The sequence below is a fragment of the Aedes aegypti genome, chromosome 2 (assembly GCF_002204515.2).
Source record: "Aedes aegypti strain LVP_AGWG chromosome 2, AaegL5.0 Primary Assembly, whole genome shotgun sequence".
Lineage (NCBI taxonomy): Eukaryota > Metazoa > Arthropoda > Insecta > Diptera > Culicidae > Aedes > Aedes aegypti.
In genome coordinates, this window is record NC_035108.1 from 321,784,264 (window position 1) to 321,804,274 (window position 20,011).

General features: G+C 38.2%; 1 protein-coding gene and 1 long non-coding RNA gene across 3 annotated transcripts in view; one reads left to right on the forward strand and one right to left on the reverse strand.

The window, feature by feature from the left end:
• The window catches only part of LOC5577110 (developmental protein eyes absent), a 137,127-nt gene that overhangs the window by 63,233 nt on the left and 53,883 nt on the right, over nt 1–20,011 (forward strand). For both annotated transcript variants that reach the window (XM_021845816.1, XM_021845815.1), the window contains exon 2: nt 3,353–3,399. In XM_021845816.1, the coding sequence (XP_021701508.1) occupies nt 3,353–3,399 (47 nt within the window). The remainder of the gene's footprint in view (nt 1–3,352; nt 3,400–20,011) is intronic.
• LOC110676748 lies at nt 3,288–8,679 on the reverse strand. Its single transcript, XR_002500684.1, has 3 exons — nt 8,614–8,679; nt 8,188–8,561; nt 3,288–3,383 (listed from the first exon to the last, which is right to left on the reverse strand). It is a non-coding gene; the product is annotated as an uncharacterized LOC110676748 (long non-coding RNA).

A 20,011-nucleotide genomic window follows, 5' to 3' on the forward strand; every position in this document is an offset into this window, starting at 1 on the left:
CTTTAAATCACAATCGATCCATCCCAAGTAATCAAGTAGCACTATAATTCGCCATGTGTGCTAATATAATGATATTACAGAGCTGATATGTCCAATATGTGTCGTATAATGGCCATATAAGAGTAAAAAGGTGAATTACCGGGCTAGTGGTTGCTTGGGATGTAAAGGTGATGGAATAGAAATCAACACACCTTATTTTTCAATTTTTGACCCACGAGCGTTACCACTGTGCATCGCCTTCGCCGCGGACCTGATGCAATGAGAACAAAGTGGAACGAAAGGAGAAACAAATATGTGCATTACCGAAAAAGCGACAGTGGCTGGTGGGAAGATTTTCGGGGGAATCGGAAGGAAAACATGACTGAGAAGAACACAGAGGAGAAACATGTAAGGAAGTGTGATAAATGTTTGTCCTTTTGTTTCTTATTGTTATTGCTCTTTGAAGCAAACTTGAACTTTGCTGGTGGTTTAAGAATCTGCGAATCTCAGAAACATGCTAAATTTTGTTTACGGTTGAACATTTAAAAACTTCAGTCTGAATTGTATGCAAGCTTTAGTTGACATAAATAAATTGTAAATCGTCGAAAGTAATTTATTCACCTAGTTTAATGCACAGAAGTAAACGAATGCTTGTGGGGCAGATTGTTTTTTTTTTTTTGAACAATTTTAAGTCTTGTAATCATAAATTAATAAATATTCAATTTTCAACTAAAGTTGCTTTAATGTTACACGATCGTGTAAATTTAAAGTGAATTTGATTAAATATTAAATTATTGGTTCTTGAAAATTAGGTTTATTTTGATACTCCGAATATGTGCATGAAAATGTTCTTAAATTTACAACATCCAGCCTGAACGGCATTCGGCGTTAGATATACAGCTGAATATTTAATGACTAGCTCAAGGCTAGGTATTATCCCGTTAGGTCGAATGCCGTTTGGGCTGGAAGCCATTAAGCCGAAAGAGCCATTAGGCGAGAAATGGTTGATTGTTCTGATGGGTCGTAAGACGGCATGAGCTTTTGGGCCGAATGGGACATGTTAGGAGTTTGATCAAGGTTATCTGTATTTCCTTGAAGCCCGAATGAAAAATCACTGATAAATGTGTGCCATCAACACAGTAGTTCGTATTTTCCCCCCTGAACAATCAAATGTTATTTCGACCTAAAAAGCTGTTCAGCCTAACGACATACGGCCTAAAGGCATATGGCTTAACTGCATTCGACCCAACGACGTGCTTCCTGCTTCTATTGGTTGGAATTTACACAAGCTAAATAAATTTTAAATATCATTTTTAGTTTTTTTTATTTCTTATACTGTGTACCCCCGCTAATTTGAACGGTACTTCATGCAAACAATCGACGTTCATTTATAATTTGAACATCTAGTCACCCTACAAACGTGCTTCTGGTACCTCTTGTTTTGTTTTGATTCTGCGTTCCGTTCCACAGCGTTCCATCTCACTTCACTCCGTTCCATGAGCTAAATGACGTTTGAACCATTTTTAATCTGAACGATGTGCAAATTAGCGGGGTACAGATTGAAAAGTTTTCAGATTAAATGTGGTCAAACCAACGGGGGTACCCGGTACCTATCAAATTAACCTTTACAGTACTGGGTGCCGATATCGAAGTTTCAAAATTATGTAACTTCGCAATCGTTCAATCGATTTTGATGAAATTTTCAGAAAAAAAGTTACATTTTTGCTTGATGCATTGAAAATTTCGAATTCGGTTATGGTTTTGAACTTCGGTCTAAATTAATTGGGGTACCTAGTGCATTCCGAATTGGAAACTAGGTGTGAGTTTAAGGTACCTTAGCAATAGTTTTTTTTTTTAAATTAATGTTAATCTGATTTGCTTGGCAGAATGTATTAACTTTTTGAAGTTTTTAGAATATTGCATAGAAATACGACAAATGGTGAATTTGCAAAGAAATCAATATTAATGAACGTGCAAAACACCAAGCTAAGAAAAAGGCCTATTCTGGTTGGGTCGTAAGCAAAGCCAAATAGAAAAGGGAGCATATGAGAAGATTGATATTCAATTTTTTGCGAAAAATCATGTTGTTTAAGCCATCACACGACAGCTGCACAAGAGGTCAAAATAGTGGCGATTTGCAGCTCTATCACATTACATTCTGTCTAGTAAATCAATGTAACATTGAATTTGTAACGTTTTCGACAAGGTTTCTTGCATTTTCCCCATAATTTTCATTTTGAAATACCCTAGTTACCCCAACAAATTTTGACCTAAACCCAAAACTATCATTGAATTCGAAATTTTCAATATCTGAATCAAAAATAATACTCGTTTGTGATTTTACCCGAAATTTTCATTATAATCGTTCGAACGATTACGAAATTACATAATTTTTAACTTCGTTGTCGGATCCCAGTACTGTGAAGGTTAATATCACTTTAAGATATCTATATAAAATTTGCTACGACGCTAAGCTTTTTCGCATGGTCGGGGATCAATTGAAATTAATATTTTTGTAGTTCAAATGCTTAAACCACAAATATTTGGAGAACAAAATATTGAAAATAGGAGAACTAAGATTACAATTTTCGATTAAATGTTCACCGCAAGATATTTCGCTAAAAATTCTTTCTAGATTTTATGTGTAAAGATATAGCTAAGACATGTTTCGAAATGCAATAGTTGGTGCATACAAACTTGAAAGTCATTTTGGGTCCATAGTAGAATACAAGTTCATATCAGTGGGGTAAATTTTCGAGTCAGACAACTTGCACATCGACAAAAATGTACATATTGTTTTCAGATTTAGTTAAATCACACAAAAATTCCAAGTTCCTTATTTTTTTTTCGAAAAACTGATATATGAGTACTTTTCAATGAACCTTATCATGGGTAAAATTCTGATTTACTGTATGTATTACATCAAAGCGGGTATAAATTAGAAATGTCAAAAAGTTATCAATATTTTGTGCTTCAACCAGCAAACTCTTGCCTCACACTATTTCGATATTGATATACAATATTTTAATCCTAAGCTAAGTTTTTCATTCGTCATTCAATGTTTGACTGTTATTACTTAAAAGTCTAAGACAGAATTGAAAACAGATTTTATTGTTAAGAACGGTTTTTTTAAACACAATTTGCTTAAAATTTTTCTTGTTTGTTCCTAGTTAAAGTATCAAAAATATATAAAAAGATTTACATCATACAAAATATGATCCCTCTACCAACACAGAAGTTATTGTAATATGAATGAAACAAACTTTATTACTTGCAATAAATTTTGATTGTTAATTTATTGAAATTCATAATTGCCACCTCTCACGATAGAGAATAACGACACGTGTGTTTTATTTTCTTTTTTCGATTACAGGGTAAACGATCACGCACTGAAGGACCTGAAACTGCAGAGAGAAGTCGGTTAGTATCTGTACTGTAATTGGAACTTCTACAAAACGATTCATCATCCAATAAGTTTGTGGTATATTAAGATGGTTCAAAAAATATAATAAAAAGAAGTTCAAAGTTCCCATCTCCTTTACCGTCTTAACAATCTATATGATGAAAATAGAATAATAATCTTTGGTCCGTCATAGTACATTCATTGACAAAAGTTAGCTTTTCAACTATACGGCATGCGCATATGTACTTTGAATTTTGTATCCCGTGGCTGGAAAAAGTTGAAATTTCAGCAACGAACTAAATTTTTCGTTTAATTTGGCCTCAGACCTGCAGTAAATTTTAAACTGTTTAAAATTGATATTTAGGAAAACCATGATATTTCGCCTAGTCAACACCTTCCAACACTTAAATGTTGTTAATGATTCTCACGTGAAACTTGTATTAAACTTAGAAGCCGCTTAGGAGTATCACAGCGATTTGTTAGAAACTTTTCCCTGAATTTTTGGAAATGCTCACTGTGGGACCCTTATTAAGTTTAAGCGGAACTTGATTGGAACTTTAAAGTTCTATAGATTTACATTCGGTTAACTCTATGCTTCGCATGACCTTACTTCAGCCTCCTATACGGTTAGGAAGTTCTGCTTGAAACTTGATTCCTTTGTTTGAGCTTGAATGGATATTTTATCGTAGAAAGTCGAATCAATGGATTCTTTGGTGCTTAGCTATGAAATCGTCCTTCTATGCACACTTCTGGTTACATGGGTTCCAACCAAGTTAAAATTAGCGCTAGAATCACTATGATTTAGATTAGGCTTCTTCTTCGTCTTCCTCTTCTTCTTATTCTTCTTCTTCGCATTAAGTCCTCACTGGGGAAGAGCCTGCTTCTCAACTTGGTGTTCTTATGAGCATTTTCACAGTAATTAATTGAGAGCTTTCTGTGCCAAAGTTACCATTTTTGCATTGGTATATCGTGTGGCAGGTACGATGATGCTTTATGCCAAGGGAAGTCAAGGAAATTTCCTTTACGAAATGATCCTGGACCGACCGGGAATCGAACCCAGACACCTTCAGCAATAGGCGTTGCTATGATAAACACGTCAATGTGAGAATTCATTCAAAGAGATATAAATAATACGGATCAATTGGCATTGCTTTGAGCGATGTGCGTCGAAAAAATTCGTAACCATTTGCTGTCTTCCAGCTGACGTTTTCCGCATAACAATTGGAGAGACATTTAAAAATCACATCAACCATTCAAGAAGACTACAACAATAGGTTGCCTGGCCTGATAAATCTCAAATTACACATCTGCATTTTTCTGACATAATGGAGGCTCCCTGCTGGCATTTAAATCTGCCATTTGAATGTAGGTAGGTACGCAACCACATTACCCAGATTGCTGCTAACCAGCCAGAAGAGCAACATCGCAATACCTCACCGTTAAACGCTGAATAACAAAGCTGAATCATTTCTGGAGGTTGTCCTCCGGCACCTGCTTTGAGATTCCTTGCCGAGCTGGAAGCGTATTTCGTCTAATGGTGGTTTTTCTATGTAATTGGACCGCATCGAACAACATGGTTGTTCAAAGCTTCATACCATCATAATTTGCCTGCTCTTTGTATGGCAATTGAGCTAGGCTAGACAGAAATCATAAATAGATTCCCATCGTAGCCTCATTATGTGATGGGACCTCTCCCGCGAGCGCGCATATGAATGATTCTTTTGATGTTGCGCATCCGAGTCGTCTGGGAATCCCTTCCAGAACGGCACGTCACTCATTCATCTAACGATGGATGCTGCGCCGACCAGAAAAAGACCCGAAAAATTATTACAAAGAGCAGAAACCATAACGCATGGCGTAGCGCTATAGGTGTGGTTAGGATTTCTGTCTGTGAGGTGGGGTCTAGCGAAGATTCCTCAATAAACTCAATAAACACTGATACTATTGTAAACTAATACTACATGTAAACTAACACAAGCAAACTTGTTAGCTGCAAAATAGATTAATTTTACAATTGTTTTTTCATCAATCAAAAATCTATTGTATCTCTGTCTAAAATCGAATACTATTAGTTTTGTCAACTCATGGTCAGCATTTCAGTTCTAATTGAATGAATCACAATGAAAAAAAAGTGTTTTTTATAAATTAATACAGATATATTGTACATGGTACACTTACCCCTGCTTTTTAATGGGGTAGGGTAAATGGATCAAGTAGTATTATCATGTATTGGCAGACTGCTTACGATAATATGAATAATTTTTAATATCCAGAAATGTTAATTTCATCTATCTTTTCTCATTCCTAGCTTAAATTTGACCATAGAAATTTTAAATTAATGCACCTTAAAGTTATGAGTGAAAAATATAAAAGAATGAATTTTGCAAAATTTAAACAAAACTTTTCGTGGTTTAGAGCAAAATATACAAATTTTCCTATTGAAATCATATTATAGTACCGTAAAATCGGGTGTAATTGATCAGAAGGGTGAAATTGATCATCGTATCACACGATTTTATTTATTCGTAATGGAGCACAAATATCAATGTAAGCTGCAATAAATGAACGTTGTTTGTCGTAACTATTGTCGAATTGTGTGTTGTGAAGTTTTTTTGCGTTAAAGAATGTTTATTATTATGAAAATAATGTAAAATTTCAAAATCATGCACGGTGCAGTATTGACAAACACCTATAAACTTCTATTTCTAAGCAAGGATTTGAACATGGTATAAACCTGAAAGTTTGTGAGGATGCTTGAGATATATCCCTAAACCAGATTTCATTACCAAAACTCGTACCAATTAGCTCATTTCAACCATATGAGCTAATTGAATTTCTGTTAGATATCATTGAATTCCATTGGAAATTGCATACATTTGGGCGTTTTCCGCGTAATTGTTGACATTTAACTGTTCGTAATTTATATAAATATTGCATTGTTAAGAATTTGACAAGCATATTCGGATTCAGAGAGCTCAAATTTATCATGCAGAGTTGTTTTGAAAACTAACAATAATGGCATTGACAAGTGATCAATTTCACCCCGAAATGAGATCCCCTGATTTTTTATTTTAAACATATTTGTTAACACTAAAATGACATTTGTTAGAAAATTTCGCTACATGAGTCGATGAGGCTCACCTTCGTACTTGTTTTCCAGCATTTAGTTGTTTGGCATTGTTAACATTATAGAAAACAGACTAGAAAAACCGTGAAAAATGATCAATTTCACCCGAAATTACGGTATCTTATTTGACCATATAAATTGTCAGACGATATTGATGAATTCATAAATAGAATAAAACGATTTCAGTTTGCTTAACGAAAGTAAATGTAACTAATATTTTGCATCGTTAGAAAAAGTCCTACATTATTTCTGTATAACTTATGTGTATAAATGGATGAATTTTCTCCAAATTATTCTAGTTACGATGCTTTTTGTTCGAAGTAGTGTGAATCAACGGATAGAGTATTTGGATAAAGTGAAGATTCTTTTGAAATTTAAATTATCAAAATGTAACATAGTGCTAGTTACTAATAACAAGAACGAGAGTAATATCATTCTTACTATACATACACTATATTTGTTTTAAGAAACGATTTTTTTATTGGTGATCCACTTACTCCATCATGGTGGGGCCAATGGATCATTTGGTGAAAATTTTTAAGTTCCTTATACTCAATACATAACAATCAGAAAAGTCAAATAAATGAGGATTTGTAGAATATTAGTCCCTCATTGTTTGTCAACATGAATGTATTTAGCAAAATGAGAAAACTTCATCCAAATATACACTTTTCAGAAATAAAAATCGATAACTAACCTTCTAGAGTTCTATTTGCTAATTCACGAAACCACAATTAAAAATTCTCGGCAATTCTACAAACAAAAGATATTAATATATAAATGGCCTAAATCATCTAAGGTTGGACATAACTTAAGTTTTGTGTCAAAGGGGGTAGACAATTGAGGTTTGTTTGGTTATTATTATTATTGTTATTATTATTATTTTTATCTTCTTTTGGTGCAGAAGCACAATTTCAAACATTCGGGTTTTGTTGCCGCTGGAGGAAGCGCCCCGGAGAACACCGAGTCTTTCAGCCGAAAGTGAAACATCTTTTATTGTTTCTGATCAGCTACAAAGCTATAAAAGTATTTATGAAAATAAGGATTTAAAGTATTTGATGATCACTTACAAATTCGGTGATATTATTGGGGATACATTGCTGTTTCCTGCAGACACCTCCTCACTACAGCTATACAATATATCTACTGACTAGTGACTATGGTTCAGCTGTTCTAAGCAATACAGTAGTGTATCGCATTGTACGTTTTCTAGGAGTACTATAAAATCTCATTTATATAACGCATCAAATTTAGACTGCGCTATTATGCGCAACATTCCCCCCCCCGTAACACTTCAAGCCTTAAGAAGTTTTACAGTTATTTAAATTTGAAACTTTAAACATTAACACATAAACATAGCAATTTAGATCTGTACTATATAGCATACATACATTTCATATGAATTTGTTGGTATCTTATGTAGAACTACCTAATTTGGATGGAATATCTAAACCTTCACTGCAATTCAGTAAATACACGTACATTTTAATTGCACAGAGCAAATAGTAAAATTTCGCACTCGTAACGATTCAGTTTTCACTACATCATAGAACAACTACCATCTTTTGGAGACATGACCGTGCATACAAAGCGCTGCGCTGGTTATAGTGGCACCGAGGCGATTAGAAGTTTGTGACAACGTTGACCATTTGGGGCAACACACGTTTTTCCCACTCACTGATGAAATCCATCTTGACCGATGCAAAGGCTTTGTGCAGTATCCTCGTTACACGTATTGTTGTGTCGGCTTCTGCTCGCGTTGTCTTCTATCTCTTTTGTAGAATAACAGCCATTCTATGGTTGGTGATCCATCAGCATTTGATAACGAATCTGAGAGTTGTTTCCCAAATAGATAGATGATCGTGCATCTCGCGGTGATCAACCTATTTGTGATACGGTCCCTTCATCTGAATCAGAAGTAATTGGAGCTATTGATTCGTTTTATTGAACGAATTTCTATGTAATGTTGCCGCTGGAGGAAGCGCCCCGGAGAACACCGAGTCTTTCAGCCGAAAGTGAAACATCTTTTATTGTTTCTGATCAGCTACAAAGCTATAAAAGTATTTATGAAAATAAGGATTTAAAGTATTTAATGATCACTTACAAATTCGGTGATATTATTGGGGATACATTGCTGTTTCCTGCAGACACCTCCTCACTACAGCTATACAATGGGCCGTATGAATAAAATGTAGTAAAGTTGAGTTTACTACAATCTCGGTAGTAAACGCTATATGTGGAACATGAGTGGAATATGTTTGTGTCATTTTCCTTTCTACACCTTTCGAACATACTACAAACAACGCGTTGCTGTGAATAAAGGTAGCATTTACTACAAAGCTACTGGTAGTTAGCTTCAGAGGTTGCTACACATGCTTTGAGATTGCGGAATTGAATGGAATAATTAACTTTTGAGTAAAAATCATGGGAAACCGATATGAGTTTTGATATTTCGGAAGGTATTTTGAGTTTTGCTTAGGAATTCTGAGGTTACGAAAACATTCGCCCCGCCAATGCTGAGATGCCGGTAAGATTACCGGCAGTAGCAATTTGTAATATCCGTGTGAATACTGGCATTACGATAATTATGTTATTTTCTAGGAATTTTAGGATGTCGATAGGAATTCAGATATTTATAATGTAATTTGGAATTTTATTTGTAAACTCTGACATCTCAGATTTCCTTTTGAATTCCGGAATTTCTGTAGGAACTTTGGGATTCCGATAGGGATGTCGGATTTTGTATGATAATTCAGGAAGTTTAAATACCATTCTAGGAATATTGCGGAAATATTAGGAATCTGGTAAAAACTCTAGAATTGGGGTGGGAATGGGATTCCGAATATTAATCTCTTGGAATTCTGTGGGTATCTTTGAGACGGTATTTCTGTAAGAATCTATGAGATTGCGGTGGGATTCCTGCGAATTATTGTGTGAATATTTGTAATTCTGAAAATCAATCTTCGTAATAATTGTAAAAACCTTTAAGATTCCGTTGATGTCCAGTTCCGTTGGAATTTCAAAGCAAAGCTTTAATATAAACGATTTGAATGTCGGTAAATATTTTATAGATTTCAATGGGATTTTTTTGTGAAATCGACAAGAATTTTGATAATTTCAAAGGGAACCCTGGTGTTTTAGGGGAGATCCTCATTGAATTCCAACGACTACCAATGGAATCACTACAATTCCCATAAAAATCTCGACATTCTAAGTTCTAGACATTCCAAGGATACTATCAGAAACCCCACCAAAATAACGAGAATATCGCAGAAACACTTAGAACTTCCGGAATTCAACATGCTGTTAAGAAAACACACGGGGAGCATCATAATTCTACCGCAAATTCACCAGAATCTCAGTACTGGTGCTAGAAGATATGTGGTTCCAAATTTGATAGCTGTAATCTCAAGATCTCGTCATAGATGTTAAGCTACCATTTAAAAAATCATCAATCACTGGCGTTGGCGAAGGCCGAAAACCACCCAAAAAATTCTTTGATGTACCATCATCATAAAATCATAGACATAAAGGGTTCATGAAAATGGCAATTTTTGACACCCACCCACCCCCTCGTAACGCTTTTTGTATGAATATTCTACAAATTTTGTATGAGCCGTAACACCACAGAACACCCACCCACCCCCTTCAGCGTTATGAAATTTGTGAACAAGCCCAAATAGAATACCAGACTAATCGCAAAATGACACTACAAATTTTGTCAAATAACAGCACCTTCATGATTTGTGCAAATTGTCGCGTAATCGATTAGATTCCATGCATTTTCTTCATATGCATGATTGTATTTAGGCGTCACTCTGAATAGACTGTTCTTTACGTGCAGAATCACTCTGCACTCTGAATGGAAATTTCTTAACGTGCAGCTTCAGTCACTGCTCATGTTCGAAAGTAGTAAGTACTACATGTTCGAAAAGTTTTTTATTCTTACCAAAAGTGTAGTAAACTTTGTGGATTTTGTTTTTGAGTAGATGCTACATGTAGTAAAGTTCAAAGTTTTTGATTCATATCACCCAATATATCTACTGACTAGTGACTATGGTTCAGCTGCTCTAAGCAATACAGTAGTGTATCGCATTGTACGTTTTCTAGGAGTACTATAAAATCTCATTTATATAATGCATCAAATTTAGACTGCGCTATTATGCGCAACAGGTTTATTTTATCAAAAACTAAGTTCTTTTATGACAAAACTTCAAAATGAGCTCCTTTTTCAAAACCAGTAATCAAAATGGCCTCCTATCAGAAATATCCTTCTGGCCGCAGCCACTGCAACGAAGCCTTTTCTTAAAGTTTTATTATTAATTTCGAAAGACGATATGAAGTTGTCGCTACCGTATATGTAGAATTAAGTGGAGCATTGGTGCCGTTGGTGCCATCTGTGCTTCAACATTTTATGTTTTATCAGACGACGATACTTTCTGTTTAATCTTAAAAATAGCGCTGACAGCTGACTTTGTCGTGTTAATTATTTCATGTGTTCTTATAGGAATGCATCCAAGTAGTTCCTTTAGGATTTTATTTCCTAGAATAACCTCACTCCACAATTATGAATCAATAAGCGTTAAATATTACCTATTAAACACAACAAAACAAAATGAAAATATACAATTTCAATGAAAAAACATAAATCATCCCGTTTGACATTGAATCTTCGGATGGTACACTATTTTGAGTGTAATATTCAGTACAGTATAGTAGTAAACGTGAATCTCATCAAGTAGCCTATGTTGAGTGAATGAATTTTCTAAATCGTTAGTGTTATTGAAGGCTCTAAATGCGGGGAATGCAGCGGGAAATAGAACATTTTTCCACAGTAATTTTGGGTTGCCCTTAGCAACAAGTGTTTTGCAATTTTCAAGGCTTTTTGCCTACAGCAGCCATGGGCGTGAGTTTCACTGGCTTCGCTGACCGTGACAAGCTTTGTTTGGCTACTGTACCCAACCCTGTAATACCTATTTACTCAGAGCTAAATACAAATTAAAAGTTATCAGTTATCAAGACTAGTTAAAAAATTATGTAAGACAATTAACGGTCGTTTCAAATAGCAACACTAGTAGTAACATAATGGTGGCACTGGTATCGCTAAGTTGCCATGCTGTCGACAGAGGTGAATAATTAACTTATCTAGATAATCATATTCACCATTGATTGACGCAATACGTTGTATGGCGGCACTAGTGATTTCACTGTATATAAATTAGACTATTTACACAGGATTTTAGTAGATGTTTGTTCAAGCATAAACATCTGTTGTCTGTGATTGGACATTAGCAATGGTTTGAATATTTCAACAATAAAAAATCAAAATGCATTTGAAACTGAGCTTTTACCGATGAATCGATTAAAAAAAGCTGTGATACATAGGATGCTAGCAAAAAATTAATCGATATTTCCATGAAAAATTGTAAATAAAGAACACCATAATAAAAAAATGGCACTAAAAATTTAAAATTATTATTAGTTCCAAATTATTTTGTTGTCTGATTTTGGACAAACTAGTGATAATTATAGTCTTCTAGGGCGTGATAATATTTGACACGACTCGCTTTTGCTCTACACTTCAACTTTTCAACTATTTGGGTTTTTTAAAAAGTAAAATTTCCAACTCCCAATGCTGTAAGAATGTTGGTTGTATTGGAAATGTCCAAGCAAGGGAAAATTCACTCACTCGCCCGAATGCTACCGATGAAAAATAGCAAAATATCGGTTACAACCGAACACAATCAAGGTGAGCGCAATCCCTACGGATCACAAATGATTGAGATAAACCAAAAATCGGCTCGGACTTGGGAGACCCGAAAGAATGCCATGTTTTTGTAGTTGAATTTCCCATCATTACAAGATTTCACTATGATACCTTGCCCCGGTGTGAAAACTACTTAAATTAAATAACTGAAAAAAAAAAAACTCGTGGAGTAAATTTGGCAGGGATTCCAAAAGTTCTTAATAAATTAAGTAACTTTTTTGAGAATCTACAGCATTGCTTGAAGGTATTCTTATTTCTGGAAGAGTCCCATGGCATACTGTGCTGCTTCGGATTGCCGGACGCTTCGAAATCCGTACAGTAGTCGTTTTCACGATGTTTCTGGACTAAATTCATTTAATTTACCTCTTACATCTATAAAGTCTATAAATAGACTCAAACCAAAATGTTTCAATTATCATGGACTCTAAATCCCATCCGATTCATTTCTAACTTTTAAGGACTTTCTTAAATCAGTACTGACTTCTAGTTCATTCTAGACTTAATGACTTTCTTAAATCAGTACGGACTTCTAGTATTTATATCCTTACTCAGAACATTATACGAGAAAGTTATTAAAGTAATTGCATCTTAGTTTACTCAATAGAATTCAAAAGTGTCATGGGAAAAGACCCCAGCAAGACTGTGGCTCCTGTGAGATACTGGTCACCCTATGAGAGACGTCAACTGACACAAGCGATCACAGCCACAGCACGATTGCCCTTCGGCACCCGAAGCATCACGGCCGACAGCGTGACTGTACGATACTCGGGCCTTTCCCTTGCAGACCATCGTCGAGACTACACGCGTAGGTGAGTTGCTCCGCATGGAGCCCATCGGCTTCCGCCGAACAGCCGATCGTTCAGTTGGCGATGTTCGGCGGAATTCCACATTGGCGATCCTGCCAGGTTTGCCATTAAATGGCAAATAAATTGCAAACCTGGAAAAGGAAATCTAAAAACATGAATGAACATTTTCCGCGGATCGGTACGACCGCATTTCCGGAGAATGTATGTTGCTTTTAAGAGTGAAAAGGGACATTTACTAAACATAAAGTAAAAAAAAAATGAAAACGAGGAACAAAATACCTAATAATAGAGACGCTTCATAAATCGAGACGACCGCAACATCATACTATGCGATTCTATAGAAACTCAAACGTTCGAGTCGGAGTGAATAGGGACATTTACTCGACACTGGTAATGACTATGTAGGGAACAAACCTGACTTATCGACTGAAAGCCATCCCCGATCTTTGTAAAGCTTGGTTTAAAAGATTTTGAAGTGGAACAGGACATCTACTAACATAGAATGCGGTTTGCGTTGAAATGAGAGGTTATGTTTCCTATAACGAAGCATTCGTTACAGACTTTCTTCCGACTTTAATGCTAGTGCAGCTTAGTGCGATGGGACGTCCACTGATAACACGTATTTTCTATTAAATACATAAAGCTAATACAACTGTCCGTCTTTACACACCCGTAGATCTGTCATTTTGAAATGTCTACTCAAGGAAAATACGTCCGAGCCGCAGTTAACGGCAATCACATGGAAGAAGGTCAAGATGACTCATTCTACTCCGATGAGCTGCTTTCAACCGAGCTCGGAGCTGTAGAAGTGATCGAGACTGATGAGATGGAGTCTTACGACGAATCTAACGGAACTACGCCAGGTTATGTGATGATCGATGAAGGAAGTCAGTCCACCATTCAGGAAGAGATAGCAGCGTCCACGCCGCCAAGTGATGCAAGCTTGCACGAAAGAATAGCTCAACTCGAAAAGGTGATCGAGCAGCTCACCAAATCATCGCAACCTACGAAAAACAATAACCCGATCAGCGAGCACAGTGTGCCCCCCGCGCGCTCTACAGCTGACGAGCCACAAGGGTGGTCAAGCGCCGGGGAGAATAATATCACGAATCACGTTAACGCGAACATCCGTTGGGAGCATATTCCTCCATTCCCGAAGGATATACCGGCCAACAAGCTCTGGGAAACGTGGAAGCGTTTCCTGGAGAATTTTGAGATCGCAGTGTCGCTATCTAGCGTGTCTGATCCAGCCTACCGTGCCAAGGTTCTTTTCCTATCAATGGGCTCCGAATTACAAGGAATAGTCCGGGCGGCCAAGCTGCGGCCGAACTTGGAGGGACCTAGTTGCTACTCAACATTTGTGGCAAACATAGATGTATACTTGAAGTCAATGACCGATACATCATCAGAGCACGAAGCGTTTATCAGAATGCAGCAAGTAAAAGGCGAATCTATTGTCTCCTTTCACTCTAGGCTGACGCATAAGGTGACATTGTGCGGCTATAGCCCTGACGATCAGGAAGGGCATGCTGAACAAAGAGTTCGCCAAAACCGCTCGCGTTCTTGACCATGACACAAACTTCATTGTTCAATCTGCCACCAGAGACGAGGCTTATCAGGCAGAAAATAAGCCAGCTGACCACCTTACTCAAGCTGTCAACTCAGTTGCTCAGCGGCGCAACAATGGGCGAACCATGAAGAAGCGCACAAGACCAGTAGGACAGAAAGCCGCTTCACGGATCAGAAAGATATGGTCAAGGTAGGCGTTCAAAATGTTCCAAGTGCAACCGTTTATCCCACGCTGGGAATGTATGCCCCGCGATGAACAAGGCATGCAACAATTACGGCAAAATTGGGCACTTTTCTGCTGCTTGCCGAAAACGGCGTGCCAACCATGTGCAGGAGATCACCAGCGGAAAACGATTGCGAGCAGAATCGTCGGATTCCACTGCAGACGAGAATTCGCAACAGGTATGATGTGTTGTTAACAAAGTTGAGAGTTCAATAAAGATTACTTCACCCTACAAAAATAAACAATTAGCTTATTGGAAATCATCACATTGCAGGGAATAAACGCGATTTCGGTCGAGGATGTTCTGGTAAATTGCCGCATCGGATCATCGAGCCCAATAACCTTTATGATTGACTCCGGGTCTGATGTGAACATCATTGGTGGTTCTGATTGGGAAATACTCGAGCATCAGTTGCAGAATAAGCTGGTTGATTTGAATCTAATTAATCTTCCACAAAACCAGGAACTGCGCGCATATGCAGTCAATAAGCCTATGCCGGTTCGACATGCCTTCAAAGCGCACATTGAAGTAGTGGGTATGACGAAACCAACGGTTCTAGCAGAGTTCTTAGTAGTAGCTAAGGGCCGTCGATCCTTGCTTGGTAGATCAACTGCTAGTGAGATGAGGCTCTTAGAAGTAGGTGTTGCAGTAAATAATTGCGAGAATTCCAGCGGCACGGGGGTCTTACCAAAAATGCCGGGAATTAAAGTTAAGTTTAGTGTGGACAAGACGATCCCCCCCGAGAAGAACGCTTATTATAACGTTCCAGCGGCCTATCGTGAAAGAGCTAGGCATCGTCTGGAAGAAATGGAAGCCCGTGGCATAATAGAACGCGTTAAGGCAGCACCCGAATGGATCAGCGGAATGTCGGCGGTGCCGAAGGGTAAGAACGACTTCCGCTTGGTCGTAAATATGCGTTCGCCGAATAAGGCAATTAAACGGGAATACTTCCGCCTGCCTCTCCTGGAAGAGATGAAGATCAAGTTACACGGATCCCGTTTCTTCACTAAACTAGATTTGAGCAACGCCTTCTACCATTTAGAACTTGCTAAGGAATCGCGGGACCTCACCACGTTCCTCACCGAAAACGTCATGTACCGGTTCACCCGGCTGATGTTCGGCGTGAACTGTGCGCCGGAAATTTTCCAGCGGGAAATGTGTCGGTTATTAGAAGGAGTGGAGCATGTAATCGTTTATATTGATGATATTCTCATTTTCGCCGACACTTTGGAAGAACTCCGAAACACTACAGCAAAGGTATTGAGAATACTACGAGAAAACAATCTCACTCTAAACGTAGCGAAGTGTGAGTACGAGAGAACGCACATGAAATTCCTTGGCCACGAATTAGACAACGAAGGATTCCACGTTGACGAAGCGAAAGTTAAGGATATCCGCAAGTTTCGAGAACCCACTTCTGTCTCAGAGCTCCGCAGCTTCCTCGGGCTTGCCTCGTTCCTTAGCTCATACATCAAGAACTTTGCCGACATTACGAGTCCTCTTTGGGCGGTATGCTCGGCTAAATCTTGGTTTTGGGGTTCTGACCAAAAGAACGCCTTTGAAGAAGTAAAAGAGAAAATTACAAACTGCACTTCAACGCTGGGATTCTTCTCTGAAAACGATAAAACTATACTATACACCGATGCTTCCCCAAACGCACTCGGTGCAGTTCTCGTACAGCAAGATGGCAATGAACCACCACGAATCATTAGCTTTGCTTCGAAAGCACTAACTGCGACTGAACGGAAATATGCCCAGAATCAGCGCGAAGCTCTAAGCGCAGTTTGGGCAGTAGAGCACTTCGCGTTTTTCCTTCTCGGGAGACACTTCACACTACGGACAGATGCAGAAGGAATAACGTTCATCCTAAACCGGACTCGTGAAAGCTCTAAGCGTGTGCTTACGAGAGCAGATGGTTGGGCTCTTCGATTAAGTCCTTACGATTATGACGTCGAATTTGTTCGGGGTCGGGACAATATCGCTGACCCTTCTTCCAGATTGTACGTTGGTGAAGATGCTCCGTTTGATGACAACCAGAGTCCGTGGGAAATAGCCACCCTGGAAGTTAACTGTACAGGATTCCTAACCGATTATGAAATCAAGAAAGCAACTTCACGAGACCAAGAGCTACAGGAGGTTATGAACGCGCTGGAAAGCAATGAATGGCCAACAGCACATAAAAGGTATAAAAGTATTGCGAGTGACCTCTCTGTGAGCGACGGTATTCTAGTGAAGAACGGTTGCGCTGTAATCCCAACATCTCTTCGCAAAAAGACCCTTGAAGTAGCACATGAAGGTCACCCGATGGTGGCTAAACAGAAAAGTATACTGAGAGAGCGTGTATGGTGGCCCGGCATGGCTTCAGCAGCTGAAGACTGGGTAAAATCCTGTCAAACGTGTGCCACAAACGGTCGCCCTGAGAAGCCAACGCCAATGAGAAGAGTTCTTGCACCACAGGCGGTCTGGGAAACGATCGCCTTAGATTTCAATGGGCCGTATTCAAAATACGGTGGGATATCCGTGTTGGTAATCGTAGACTATAGGTCTAGGTAATGTATATGAGTTGTATAGAAGAATTCGATATGAAACATTCCATTGTTGTTGCAGGTACATCATGGCTCGTCCCGTTAAGACGACAAGTTTCGAGCAAACGAAGAAAGTCCTAGAGGAAATCTTTGAGCGAGAGGGCTTCCCAAAATGTATACGGTCCGATAATGGACCTCCGTTCAATGGAGAGGAATACTCAACTTACTGCTCACAAAGAGGAATTCAGACAACCTTTTCGACACCGTTATTCCCCCAACAAAACGGGTTGGTCGAGAATTACATGAAGCTGATAAATCGAGCGATGTCTACTGCTATCACTAATAACAAAGGCTTCATGGATGAATTACGCGCGACCGTTCACGCACACAATGCTGCTGCTCACACAGTGACCGGGGTTCCTCCCGAGGAAGTTTTCTTGGGTAGGAAAATTAAGCGTGGATTACCGCTCCTGGTACATAAGAAAGCTGACTATGATGATAATGTTCTCAACATGAAGGATCAGGAAGCAAAAGAACGCAGCAAGCAGCGTGAAGATGCGCGGAGAGGTGCTCGAGAGTGCTGCGTCAAACCAGGCGATACCGCTATAGTTGAGCGTTCGAACCGTGGTAAAGGCGATACACGATTTGGGCCGCAGCGATACACTGTTATGGAAGAACATAACGGAAACCTCGTACTAAACAATGACGGGCAGATCCTAAAGAGGCACGTCAGCCAGACGAAGAAGGTATGCGAGTGGCGATATGAAAGCCTTGCCAACGATCCCCCTACTGATGACAACCAAAAACGACCATCTCGAGAAAAGAAAGCACCAGCATATCTGAAAAACTATGTGCAATCTGTAGAAGAGTAAACCTGAAATAAACAGAGAAATCGATTATTCTCACCTCACGGAAGATCTGAATATCATATGATTGAAAACTAATAAACATAAACAACTATAACTTACCTCAGGAAATATTCTGAATCGTCCAGTTTCGTGAATGAAAGAAAAGGTGGTTTGGTTCGGCTGCAGTAACGAGAGTTACTACTATTAGCACGACAAAACCCACCTATCCTTCCACCAAGCCTTTCCCGTGATAATTTTTACGAATTATCATAAATAAATTAAATTTTGCAACACTAGGATGGCTTAGAGTGCCTGTAAATAAGAGTGACGTCATATTCCAGTTTTGACAGGTCTCTTGCTCGATTTGTATGGAAATGACAGTTCGCCGCTGTTCCAATTTTGACATTGGCGCCACTCTTATCTAGATCCACTCTGGGATGGCTAAGAGAATGATTGTTTACTTTTTGATGACGGTGACGAAATGAGCAAACGTCATCGCACAACCCAGTGTTGAGTAAAGTGCACAAGTGAATGGCCCACTGCAAAAGAAATGGAATTTTCAGAACTACACGGAATCGCAAACTATTCAAGCATAACAAACGATTTTATCCTAATTCAAACTTAAGAGGCAAAATATTCCCGTATGACGATGCTACTACTGTTTTTCTTTTCTTTCCTTCGCAAGCATTCGGCGTTAGACTCAGCGACAAGGAAAATGAGGGCAGTAACTGGTGGGTTGGTATTCCATTTATCATTGATCGGTTATGTGAGCGCATTGCTTTCATAGAAGTAGACTGTATAATAAAATTGGGTCCTAAAATTTGTAATGAATTCTTGTTTTTTTCTTGTCGTATTATTAATGAAAGAGCATGTTCTTGCAACTGCTTTAGCAATTTTTTCAGCTCAAATAGCGGCTATAAATAGTTAAAGTTGAATTTTAAAAATACTTCCAAATAAGAACCTTGACACCTTTGATCATGTTTGACGTTCGCATTGTCGACAAAAATGCCACAGGGCCTATAGTTCTAACACTGGGATTGTTCCTATCTGAAATTTCGGAAGGGACACGGAAAACAAAACAAACCCAAAATTTGAGTTTAAACCAAGGGGTGAGACAAAATCTCCAAAACCATAAAAAAAAAGTTTTTGGCTCAAACCAAAGAGACTCATTTAAAAATTGAGTAAACATGTGTTTCTGACCTAAACTTAAGCGTTTGGTACTAAAATTGGGACAGGGCTTTAGGACCCAATTACCCAAATAACTGACAACGGTATTCTTGGGAGACCATGGATAATATATTCCTTATGTCTTTCCTTAAAGGGAGGGAAAGGGGGATGTGAGATACTGGTCACCCTATGAGAGACGTCAACTGACACAAGCGATCACAGCCACAGCACGATTGCCCTTCGGCACCCGAAGCATCACGGCCGACAGCGTGACTGTACGACAGTGTTGCCACAAGTACAGATTTATCTGGAAAGGTACAGATTTTCTGATAAGTTTTGGTACAGATTCTGTACGGTACAGATTACAGATTTTCACGAAAAAGTACAGATTGGTAAAGATTTTTGGAAATGGCGATTTTTGTAACACAAAATCTAAAGGATGCGGAAAATTCCCACAAAATTATTATTGAAAAATACTGTTCCCATAGAATTTAACAATATTTTTTATGTAATAAGTGAAATTATTACAATCAAAACCTTAGTAAATATCTATATTAATTAGGATTTGAAGGGTTTTTTCATCAATTTATGTTGGG